Source organism: Centroberyx affinis, unplaced genomic scaffold (assembly GCF_046629955.1).
Source record: "Centroberyx affinis isolate AG114_WGS23_722 - 3 ecotype Tasmania unplaced genomic scaffold, CSIRO-AGI_Caff_v1 ptg000819l_1, whole genome shotgun sequence".
Lineage (NCBI taxonomy): Eukaryota > Metazoa > Chordata > Actinopteri > Beryciformes > Berycidae > Centroberyx > Centroberyx affinis.
In genome coordinates, this window is record NW_027279421.1 from 103,411 (window position 1) to 116,213 (window position 12,803).

A 12,803-nucleotide genomic window follows, 5' to 3' on the forward strand; every position below is an offset into this window, starting at 1 on the left:
AAATATCTGCTAAACTGCACACAAACATCACACAATCATGAACTGAAAACACAGTAGCCTAAAAGCAAGAATCTCTTTATTGTTTTCGTGTACAGCTAGCTGCTGCAGCACTGCTCCGCTGTTTGAATGTGCATTAATTCCATCAACACCAACACCGCTGCTCATCTTCAGACGTCTTCTTGTTGAATACCTGCTGAAGTCCCTCTCTATCTCACCCTGCCCTTGGCCTTGCCTCTGCCTTTGGTACTGTGGAGTCACACAAGAACATTTAACATTCGTGTGTGTCAGAGAAACAATTTCTGCTTACTCAAGATTGACAGGATACAATTACTCCTGACCAAGTCCTTTCATTTGGCTGCTCAGCCTGTTTTTAACTATCATAGTATGTATATTACATACAGTACATGCATATGTCTGTGTGTGATATCATGATCAAGCAAAAGGGCTGATTTCCCTTTAAGTGCAACATTTTGTCGATGCATATGGTCTGTAGTGCTCTTTGTAGACGGTGTTCATTAACAATGACAGTAGACAAGGAAGAGAGAAATGTGCAAGGATAGAAGGAAGGAGAAAAGGAAAAACATCAAAGGAGCATGCTGTTATATGAGGGAAAACCACACAAGACAGAGCTGGCAGATGGTAAATGGTTGGCAAATGGTGATCGTGTCCTATCAGCAGCAGTCTTACCTTTGAATCTCTGCCTCTGTTCTCTTTCTGCATCTCTGCCCATAAGATCTGATACACCTACAGTTTAATGTACCACACGTTTGGCTAGAAAGGTAGAGCGTTAACACTTACCAGCTGATTCAACCCAGACATCTTGCTTTCTGCCTTAAACTTTGACTGAACTTTTACTTACGTAGGTCACAGAATTAACTTTTCAAGAGGCTGTTGAGGGAAACCTGTGACTTTTTGCTTATTGGATGGTCACTCTAACCACTTCACCGCACTGCTTCCCTATTTCACCAAGTTCAAAGTTCAAATATGGCTGTTGATCAGGACCACAATCTTCCCAGACTACTAGGATCTACAAGGATGAATGAATGGAGGGATGAAGATGTAAAGAGGGATGCGGAGTAACAGATAAATGGGCTACATAAATTCAAAGAGAGTAAAAAAGATGGAGGAGAAGATTAAACAGGGTAAGGAGGCCAGTGCAGGCTGGTCAAATTGTGATCAAATACCAAACTGCATGCCCTAAATGGCTGCATTTACACAGAAACTTAGAAAAAATAGATTTTCAACCCTCTGTAGCACTGAAATAATTTTTTCCATGGCTGTCTAACACAGGTAAAAATGTTTTGTTCCCCCTTTTACAGCCATACGAATATGAGATCTGTGCCACACAGAGTTAGAAATCATATTTTTTGTGCCTGTGTGAATGCATGTTTATTTAAAATCCAGACCACTCACTCAGGAAAGGCTGGGTCACATGCTTTTTTTTATCAAGTAGGATGATGTGACTTTAAAAGGCCTTGGGGTACAAGAGATACTGTAACACACCTTGGAAATATTGGATGGGATTAAGCAATTAAGTCCAACGGTATTATTTATCAGTAGAGTGGTTGGGTGACTAAAGATAGCAGCTGAATATGGACTGGGGCAGTGAAGGCTGCTCAAGTATGATCAAATACCCAATTCTGATTGAAAGATTAGACTTGGCGCTTTCAAGGTTTGGCAGGTGTGTTTGGCATATTTTCTGAGAGAGGTGAATTATGATGTGACTCCAGATTCCCCCAGGCTCTTTAAATGAGGGAGAAAGCGACCAGAAGTCATTTTTCCCCCCAAAACATCTTCACACCAGATCACCGGCTTTCAATGGAGTAAAGATACTCTCAGCACTGACAAGAAACCCCAACTAGGCTGCTTACCTCTGGTGGTCTTGAACGCGAGCCAGGAGCTGATTGATCTGTGGGGGACACATAACATGGAGGACTGGCTAAGCACAGGAACAACAGACACAACAGACAGAGACGGACACCAGCGGAGCCAAAGAGCGGACCTCAGGGTCCTAAGAAGAGCTCAGCAGGGCAGGACAGAAGATGGTTAAAGATACATTCACCTGTGGTCCAAGGAATTCCACCTGCAGATACAAGGCTGCCAGAGTCCGCCTGACTGAACTAAATCCTAAAGGGAATGCCACAGAATCTCAGAACTGAAATGTTTTTCCTTTATGTTGCATCATGAGCATTCACCACTGTCCCCTATAGCCAGAAATGAGAGACGAGAGACTGACGAGACCTGAGGATCAACCGGAAAAGTTGAAAAACATGACAGTGGCAGTACTTGAACTGATGTCCTGGAGACATAGGGACATTTTCTGGTTCAGATCTCAAAGATAGTATGAATCCACAATTTCTTGGACTCATTGTCAGGGTGACCAAGCACCCCCCGTTTTCCTGGGACAGTTTGCGGATTTGGTCCCCGGCTGGCACTGTCCCTGGATTTCCCTCTCTCCAGATGGCGTACATTTATTACTTTATTACTCCCATAAATTACTTAAGGATTGTATCATTCCTGTCAGATTTCAGAATGCGTCTGTCACTCTTGCTCCAAAAAATCTGGTCACCTTATTGTACCTGGAAAACCTCCGGACATCACAGCTTAGAGTCTCCACTTGGCTACAGCAATAACATGCATGACTCTTATAAAGTAGGTAGCTGCCCTTGAATCATTGGTTTAATGCTACCACAGACCAGCTTCTGAAGGCTTGGTCATCAGGACACACCACCAGTTTCACCTTGTGGTTGAGAATCAGTCTCTCATTGGTCGCCAGGCTTTGTCCCCACTGCGTGTGCCTGCAGACTCGGTTTCTGACACGACAACGGACGGACAGCAAAACTACACAACACCCAAAGAGGCTGACGGCCCTCTTTAACGATTACTCACAACTTCTGCTGCTCAGTGATTCGGATCTGGAGAACATTCATCTGGAAGTCAAGCCACAGTCATTTTAGGCAGGCACTCTCAGGACAGCCTCGCAGTGACAAGTCTAATGCAATTAACATTTCAGCTTGAATATTCTGTGGCTTTCTCGAGGCCACAGGCTGTACAACATTAATGTGCACTGTGGTTCATCAGTCACAATCATTTCAGCTCATAATCTAAATCAATATAAATACGTAAAAGCAGCTTAACTTGGTGAATATAGCTGTACCAAACTCTGATGTACAGCACACATAATAACATGTAAAACAGGTATTTTAAATGAAAATGACCATCTGAAGCACCATCCAACTACATTAACAGACAAAATGAGTTCATAAAACCATATATTACAAATACTTGACACTGAAAATACTGATGATTACATCCTAAAAGTGCCCCTATTTTGTAGACCTGAAAAATAGTTCAGAACTTCATTATACCAGATTGACGTAAGAGTAGGTATATTTTTCCACAGGTGCACATACCAGTTTGGAGAAAAAAATTTCAATTAGTTTTGTCATTTCATGCAACAATGTGCACATGAACACCCTGAGTAGAAGTACTTACATCATATTTCTGTCTTTTCAGTTTCTCACTCAGGTCAAACTTCTCGGCCTCCAGCCCCATCAGCCACTGCCACAGCTCGCTGGCCTTCTCCCTGTTGAGCAAAAAACCACGAGGAACTCAGAATCAGGAAACTAAAAGGCCATGTAGAAACTGTACAACTTTCCAATACAAGTGATGGAATGTAGATGGGGTTTTTGCACCAACAAATGAACTGCATCAGACTGGAAAAGCGGGCATTAGACTGTCTGCAGAGCTGTGAGTAATGACTATTCCTGTTAAAGACATTGTGACAAGTGTTGATAGCCGCCCATACTTTAGCTTGTCCTCGCTGAGATGGTCGACGTTAAGAGGCTTCCTCCTCTCCGCCAGGATCTTCTTCTTCTTCTCTCTCTCTGTCTGCTTCTTAGCTCCCTTCTTTCCATCTTGCTGCATAGGAAAATCAAGCCAGGAGGTGAAAAAATGGCTACAATTATGTAGAGTTGTTCCAATACTGATACCAGTATCGGAAATGCCTCCGATACAGCCTAAAATGCTGGATCGAGTACTTTAAAGTAGTTTCACCCGGATAAAACAGCTGTTTTCCCAGAAATCTATACTTATATACTAAATTTATACTGTTACTGTACTATTTAACATTTTTAAATGTCTTTTATTTTACTAAATTGTGGCTGCACTTCAACAGTTTTTTAGAGGAATTGTTATTTATTCTTAGATTTATTTATTTATGTTCTTTTTCAGTTATGACTGACTGTCAAACTAGATAATAAAGTTCTATGGCATTCATTCTCTGTATGTATTTGTTCATGTTTAACCTGAGCCAGGCCATACAACAATGATAGCAATCATATCACATCCATACAGAGTGTAGTAGTATACAGCTGTTAAAAAATAATAATAATCCATATATATATATTTTTAACGTACTGGTATCGGATCGGTACTCGGTATCGGCCGATACGCAAGTTCAGGTATCGGAATCGGTATCGGGAAGGAAAAAATGGTATCGGAACATCTCTACAATTATGGCTACATTTACATTACAGACCAAGTGACAAAATGTGATCCTCTAATCCTATTTTCAAACATTTTAATCTCGGCAAATGACATTAGTATCATTAGTACTTTGTTCTATCCATTTATCTTTTAAAGGTGCTACAACTTAATGCCGGTGGTATGGTTAGTGCTAGCATTTTGCAAAATTAAGACCACATTTCCCATAAAACCATTGTTTCCTGACACAAAGAGGATGGTGCTACTTTTCCCCCTTCCCCCTCCCCACATGCGTTTGTCTTCTGCTTTGCTTTACTAAAGAGGATAAACATGTTGGAGGTGATTTTTCCATCGGCCTTTCACTTTTTCCACCATCTGCCATTGCAATAGCACTCCTCTGTGTTGGAAAAACGCCGGCCCTCTTCCTGTTTTGTGCCGTAAATCAGTTTTGTGCCATACAGAGGCTGGTAGAGGCAGCCAACTGTCTTGGTGACAACCTTGTATGTTTACGGTAAGTACACAAATGTGTCAAAATTAATGTGGTAATGATTTATTGATGTTAAAATGTTACATGTAGAGCTATTAACACTAAACTACATGTCAGTGAACAGTGATATCAAATTTGTAAATCAGTGAGAATTCATCACATAGTCTTAAGTGTGACTGTGTGTGTGTGTGTGTGTGTGTGTGTGTGTGTCTGACCACTGACCCTCTGCTGGACGCCACCAAACTGCTGAGTCCTGTTTGTAAGAGCCTTCTTCTTCTTGGCATCGTCATCTTGCTTCTTGCGCGCCTCCTCCATCTCCTTCCTCTCCTTTTCTTCCTGTGGTTCAGAAAACATAACACTTCACCTCCAACATGTGTGTGGAAGAAACTAATTCTGCTCACAGTCAAAGGAGAAAAAGTGTTCTACTACCAGCTGCTGCTGTTGTCAAACAAATACCAAGATTTGCAAAAAAATCTTTTTCCAGGAATAAAATAATTATTATCTCATTGGATTATCTCATGTGTTGTTGGAATTAGATACTGTGGTTTTAACAGGTTTCAAGCCCCTGAGGGTCTTGAAGTCACTTATCATATTTCAACACATGAATGCGCATATACATTTTAAAGTAAGAAAGTAAGAAAAACACATTTTAGAGTTATGTGATTTTTATCCAACATCAGTGATATGTTGAGAATATTTTCATGTTTCTAGTCTTTATGGTGAAATCCTTTTCTGATTCTGATTCTGTGAAATAATTTACAACCTCTAAGCTTCTTCCAATGATTAATCAAGCAACATATCCTGAGATGGGAAAATAAAATCATTCTGTGTGTTTACACCTACAACAAGGGGTCGCTATCAGGCAGCACCTTTATTTTTAGGGATCGCATCAAGGTTGGGAAAACTACTAAACCGACTGTGGATTAGAAGAAACTCACAGCAACACGAGCCTGCCTCTCCTTCTCCTGCTCAGTACGGACCCTCTGCTGCTCAGCCCTCTCAGCACGACGATTCTCCTGCACACACACACACACACACACACACTGTAATTGTTGGCTGGGTGGTACATTGCTCCAGTGATCTGGAGTGATTTCCCGGAAGACTTACGATCCTGTTGACGAGAGCGATGAGCTCTTCCTCGTCTTTCTTCCTCTGGATGAAGTGGGCCTCGATCAGAGACTGCAGCTCAGACAGATCCTTCTCCTGACGCTTCCTGTGGATGTCCTGGAGTCACACACACACACACACACACACACACACGTTTCTATATTACTGTACTTGTGAGGACCTTTATTGACGACATTCATTCCCTAACCCCAACCTTAACCCTTATAATATCCTAACTAATCCTAACTCTAACATTAACCCCAAACCTAAATCCTAAACCTAAACTAATCTTAACCTCAACCCTTACCCTAAAAACATCATTTGTAATGCTAATATTAACCCGAAACTGAGTCCTAATCTTAAACTAACAGCGTAAACAAATGAGAATAGGCAAAACATCCTCACTTTGAAGGATTTTGGTCCATTTGGTCCTCGTAAGTATAGAAACACAAGAACACAAACATTTATGCATGCACACACACACTCCCAGACATACACATACACACAACCCACCACCACCACCACCACCACCACCACCACCACACACACACACACGCAGACACACACGTCCACAGACAAATTTATATATGTGTAACTGTGAAATGTATAACTCAGTCATAATCATAACATTATTTCACTATTGTGTATGAGTCTCTGTGATGCCTAAAACTTTAGTCACTCACATCAAAGTCGACCTTTTCTCCCTCAGGTATCTTTGGCACAGCAATATTTGGAGCAAACATCCTAGAGAGCATTTAAATTCCCAGTTTAGAATAACAACTGTCTCTAAATGTGATTTTGTCTTCTGGTTTATTGATGTAAGCTGATTAAAAATTCAAATGATAAAAGACTTACTTTGGTTTGGGTTTAGAGTCATCTGTAATTATGAAAAGAATGGGTAATCACAGTTAATTCAGTATAATTCACACCTTTTTATCTTTCTTTTTATCGTTCTTTATCTTGTATCTATTTATAAGCTATGATAAAAAAAAAACTTTCAAAATGATATGCAAAGACAATAAATGCAAATGATCATGAAAATGCTGTTATGAAAAAAATAAACAAAAAAACAATTGAATATTGGAATGGTTGTCAAATGTCTCAACAACTCAACACCAAATTTTTGAGGATTAATGATCAGTATTTTGGAAATACTGACTAAAAGGAAGGAAAACAGATAACATTTTAGAATGAAACCCGTCATATTTAAGACTGAAATATATCATGTCATTGAAACATGGAACAATAGTAGACAATTTATATACTGTATAAACACATACAAACACACTGACAAATGTACTGTGTAAGTGTGTAATTACTGAAACAACTGTAGATGATTCATATAACCAAATAAACTTGTATCCTATATGTGTTGACTCAATGTTCTGACATTATTGGGGGGAAAAAAAAGAAAAACAGCAGACATTTACAACCACGACAAGAATTAAGTGCCAACAGACGACAACAGACGACAGTTATACAAGACTACCACACACTGTCTCTTCTTTATGCATGATATGCAACACAGATGTCATAAAATGGATGTGTAACAGCATGCTGAAACTCAATATACTCATAAGCGGGTTTCTTCACAGTGTCCCATCTATTGGCGAAGTACCACATATCCACATACTCTATATGCATGTGTTATACTTCATTCTACAGTCTATGTTTTTACCAGTAAATTGGCTGGTAAATGTTGTTTCGGGACTAAGTCTTGGGGTGGTTTGGATTAGAAATGACAAACACAAACAGTAGTACTCCAATGGACAGTTGAAAAAAACATGCATTCATGTTACACTTATGTAAATGTGACAAAATTAAACTGTAAGGCCTTGTCAGCAGGAGTATTCACTGATCCAAACCCCAAAAAGTTACCTTCATCTGCAGGTTGAGGCTCTATTGCAAAGGACATAAGAAATGTTAATGGATCAACAGGCTGAATCATGGCATGGCAAAGGTTTACTCATTTGCATTTGTATTGCTGTAGTGTCTTATGTAGCAAACCCCACTCCAAGCAGCATGAAACAAGCGCTAAGCATTATTTGCAAATACTATTTTACTCAGATCTGATCTACTTCAGGTTTTTTGATATGAAAAAAAGTGTGTTGCCTATCAGAAGTGGAAATATAGAAATTATAAACTGAAAACACAGTTTCTACATGCATGCTGTCTTGGGTTATGGTGCAGCAAATGTAGTTCACAACAGCAGGGATTTCAAGCCATGAAAGCTGAATTACCTTCTGACAGTGGCAGGAGTTCTTCTATGAAAGTATGATATTGATTAGCCAAATATTAAGGCATGAAGCAGACATAAAGCAGGAACTCAGCAAGATATCAACACCACATATGGATTTGTCAGTAAAGGCAAAGAAGAGCATTACCTTCGACAACAGCTGGAGCTTCTGTTGTGAAGCCGAAGAGATCAGAACTTATTGATTATTACGGTTTTCCCAAAAAACATCTTAGCACTAAGATCATCTCAATGGCTGTTAAACATTTTGGGCTAGACACAACCCAGGATAATATAGTATTATTTAAACACCATGCATGGCAAAATATAAAGGGAAATGTTTGAGCAGAAAGATGTTACATTACCTTCTTCTGCAGGCTCTTTTGTAAGCATAATGTGAGCAGGCAGTTGATCAATGACAGTGATCATGATCAATGCATGAAATGGAAAACAGCTTATCAGTCATTTCTGCTCATGGGACTTATTAGTTACAGTATGTTAATGTCAAAATTAATGTCACCTAAACAAAGAGCATGATTTTTGCTGAAATGTGTTGTGAATCAAGAACACAGAATCTAAATATTATGTGTCATGTAATGTGTCAAAACAAAATTATGCTACTTCTGTTTATTTTTTATCACATATGAAAACAATACATATCTATTGGCATATGAACGGCTAGTACTTAAGATATAGGCTGAAGGCTCCTATTATATCTAACAGTAGAAAAATGTGTTTACCTTCTACTGCAGGAGGAGGTTCTAAGGTAAAACGATGAAGATATGATTAGTTGGGTGAATATACTGTCATATTGTCATGAGAAAATGCAGTGCAGCAATATGTTTACAATTGGCTAGGGTCATAATATAGTGTTGTATTGCATTTTATATGATAACTTCTCTTATATCATAAAATAAGGAAAACAACAGTTGTGCCCAATGTGTTGCAACATACTCAGGCTGTACAGCGGTACTTCATCATCATACTCTGACAAACTGTACAGGGATTTTATATGTACAGGGAGGTAAAAAGGAGGCTTTACATAGTTAGGCAATTAAGCCTATTACTCCCTCTTTGGTAAACATTTACTGATAAAACAGAAAATTAGGAAAATGAAGAAAATGCTATGTACTCATTTTGAGAAAAAAAAGAAAAGTTTGCTGCTCAATAATTAGATAAACACAGATGTTTACAACCTCTGAAGTGTCACTATTTTGTAAGTAAATAGACCGAGACAGCTAATAACTATATTATATTCAGTGCTGAGTTTTTACGTCATTTTGTCTGAGTAGATGTCACAATTCTCAGATGGAGGATATCTCATTTTGGAATGAAACTCTTCAAATATTAACTCAAGCTGCAGCAGGAGGCGATGTAGCAAAGCCAAACACAGCAGTGATTGGTGAATACTGAAAATAAGAAAAGCTAATATTGATATAGGTAGATGTAGAACGCTAAAATCAATGAGAGATGATGAAAGACAATACATTTTTTACCTTGGTCTGCAGGCGGGGGCTCTGTTATGAAAGCATAAGATTTTTTTAGTGAGTCAGTGTTATTAATATAAAAAGGGTTGATCCAAAGCTCATGTAAAACTAGTTTAGTGCAACAATAATATGTATCTAATGTTTATAATAACACAAGCAATACTGTGAGCAATCCAATGTAATATTTCTCAAAAAGGAATGCTATTTTGCTCGTGATATTGCCTATAATCATATAAGCCATATCTTTTTATTCTATATAAATATTACTGCATTATATGACGAAGCAGATTAAATTATAACAAGAGAAGCATTACCTTCTACTTCAGGTGCGGCCCCTTCTACATGACAAGAACATGAGAAGGATTAATGAAGCCAAATCAAAAACATGACAAAAGCAGATATGGTGCAATAACCAGTAGCCATTACATACTGTTATGCCATAAGTGTATAGATTAAAAAATTATAATAAAAGCACTGTTATTCAAAGACAAAAAGGTAGCCATGCAAAAACTTTACCTTCTTCTTCTGGTGTCTCCATGACTGAGTAAACAAAAGATGGATTAGTGGATCAATGAAGCCCCGGGCGAACAGCTTGAGGCTGGTATTTGGTCAAACACTGTGAGCTCTGTGATTTAGTCACTAGGGATGCAATGAAACCAAAGCTGGTGTCTGACATTAGGTCTGAACCAAGCTAAATTAAGGGATAAAATGGAGAAATTCTGCAGTATTACAATCTGAGCCTGTGAGCTACAGTACATGTAACATGTCTGATGTCACAGCAAATCAATTTGTTTGCGGTTTTTTAAGAGAGATTATTTCTCTCTCTGACGCAGAAAAGTTTAATCATTAATTCACATTTCATTATCTCAATCAGTTTTTATTCAAAAGGTTTATATAGACTTTTTGTAAATATGTATGTTTGACCAAATGATAGCAGAAAAATATTGAACTGTTCATGGTAACTTAATTCATGCGTATCATAAGACAACATGCAACATACAGTCTTCAAGTCAGAATCATTTGAGTCAAATTTGATCAGACTGAATCAAATCTTGACTTGCATTCCACGCAACTTTCCATGCAACCCTTGTCAGAACATTGATATGTATGGAGTGCATGGATTACTAAACATGAGCAAGGTGAGATGATGAAACTTTGGGCTGTGGTGATGAAAATGGAAGGGAATGCAACGCAATAAGTACATGTTGCTGTTGTCAAATGAACAGATTATTCGCATTGGCATAAAATTTACAATTTACAGTTTGCCCTTTAAGATTGAAGGGCCTAAGAGTCACGAAAACACTTACCACATAATGTCAACATTCATTTCAATTAAGAAAGAGCAAAACAAAAATGTTTTTCCACGACAACAGATATGCTAAAATATAGCACACATAAACCACACTTTTCTCTTTTAAAACGTGAGACGGGTATACATGAAATGAAGGATCAGTGATGACAAATGAAGAGTTAACTTTTGAAAAGAAAACAAACTGAACTTGCTGTGACTTTTTTCACTGACAGCAGACATTGTAGCAGCACTAGACACTCAGGGAAACTAGACACACATATGAAGCCATGCAGAAGCCTTTACCTTCCTCTTCCTGCGTTTCTACCTCTGAGTAGACATAATCAGGTCAGCTAAGTCTAGCAGTGGAAGCTTAAAAGTGACATTTTGTTTCCCAAAAACAGTGAATGGTGCGCTCTCAAAGTCTTACTCTACCTTCCTCCCTGAAAAGAAAAGAACAAAAGGAAAGATATGAGCTTTGTGAGCATTCAATCTAAATCAGCTCAATTCAGTTTGCTAGATTCATTTGTCGATTTATTTGAAGAAATCTATGAAATGCCTCTAAGATGTAGTGACGGTACTTACTGCATCTCCTCGACAACTTCTTCATCAGCCATCTTGGATTACAATTACCTGGGTATCAAAGAGGGAAAAAAAAGTCTGTGCATCAAACACAAATCAACACTTAGATTCACCCATCAGATGACAATGACATCCATTTTTAATGAATTTCCCTGTTTTGAGACAACAAAGGACTTCTACTTTTGATGCAGCTCTTGGTGCAGCTATTGAACTCTCTCTCTCTCTCTCTCTCTCTCTCTCTCTCTCTCTCTCTCTCTCTCTCTCTCTCTCTCTCTCTCTGTTAAGGCTCATTATATTAGGGCTGTTCTATCAGTATTTATGCATTTTGTTATTTTTGCACTGTGCTCCTCCTTGTTGAGTTTTGATGTGATTTGTATCTTTGTTTGTCTTTCACTTTTCACTTTCACTTATGGAGTGAGATCATTTTTTTTTTAAAGCCCCTGAGATTTCTTTGTCTCCGCCAGACAGTGTGTATTTCTTTTCTTTTTCCCTTTCTTTTGAGTGTTTTTATCATTTGTGCAAACAAACTAAACTTAAACCTAAAAAAAAAGAAACCTTGGCTTCATATTCTGAGGCTGGAGCAATTGCAGAATTTGAAATGATTCCACCACGGGCACAGCTAGCTTTAAACAGCTCCAGGCCTAATCCTCAGCCATTTCCTCTTGGCACTGATCAGGGCTACGGGCAGCCGACTGGAGTCTGAACAACACTAAAACTATTAAGTCTGCACAAATTCTTCAGGGACGGGCTGACGTATCTAATGCTATGCATATGATATTGGCTTGGATTAGTACACACATAAACAGTTTTCCAGGTGCTCAAAGGGCTTTACAATGGTACGCTACAAAAATGGCCATAACAAGTGATTTAACCTCATAGTCTCAAGATCCAGTTCCAATTGATTCCAATGGAGTGTCCATATACAAGGCAGAATAGGGTGTATTACTCCAGTAAATGACACTTGATTCAAGAAAATATTCAAAACAAGTTGACATTGGAAATAAGCATTGGAAATAAGTGAAATTACAGTATTTTTCCTGGTTGACGTTTTATTCACATTGATTTTTTAAGAAAAAAAAATAAGACTTTAAAGGAAGACTCTTGCTAGATTAAACAACTTGTTAAGAAGGATAT

At 38.5% G+C, this 12,803-nt stretch overlaps 1 protein-coding gene across 2 annotated transcripts; it reads right to left on the reverse strand.

Annotated features, from left to right (window-relative positions):
* Positions 1-206: 206 nt before the first annotated feature.
* On the reverse strand, positions 207-11,704 carry LOC139645072 (troponin T, cardiac muscle isoforms-like). Of its 2 annotated transcripts, none has more exons than XM_071520676.1 (11): positions 11,673-11,704; positions 11,523-11,530; positions 6,935-6,956; positions 6,763-6,823; positions 6,080-6,196; positions 5,911-5,988; positions 5,195-5,308; positions 3,809-3,921; positions 3,496-3,586; positions 1,872-1,909; positions 207-246 (listed from the first exon to the last, which is right to left on the reverse strand). In XM_071520676.1, the coding sequence occupies exons 1-11, from the start codon at positions 11,702-11,704 to the stop codon at positions 207-209; spliced, it is 714 nt and encodes a 237-aa protein (XP_071376777.1). The 2 variants fall into 2 exon arrangements, with proteins under 2 accessions (XP_071376777.1, XP_071376776.1); XM_071520675.1 differs by lacking the exon at positions 1,872-1,909 and adding an exon at positions 2,890-2,930.
* Positions 11,705-12,803: the final 1,099 nt, after the last annotated feature.

Excerpts from the sequence above, each read along its gene's own strand:
- LOC139645072 (XM_071520675.1), bottom strand. The coding sequence starts at position 11,704 with ATGGCTGATGAAGAAGTTGTCGAGGAGATGCA. Across the intron at positions 6,197-6,762 it reads GAGAAAAGGTCGACTTTGAT|GACATCCACAGGAAGCGTCA; the intron begins GTGAGTGACTAA and ends GTGTGACTCCAG. Across the intron at positions 2,931-3,495 it reads TGAAAAGACAGAAATATGAT|ATGAATGTTCTCCAGATCCG; the intron begins GTAAGTACTTCT and ends CTTGACTTCCAG.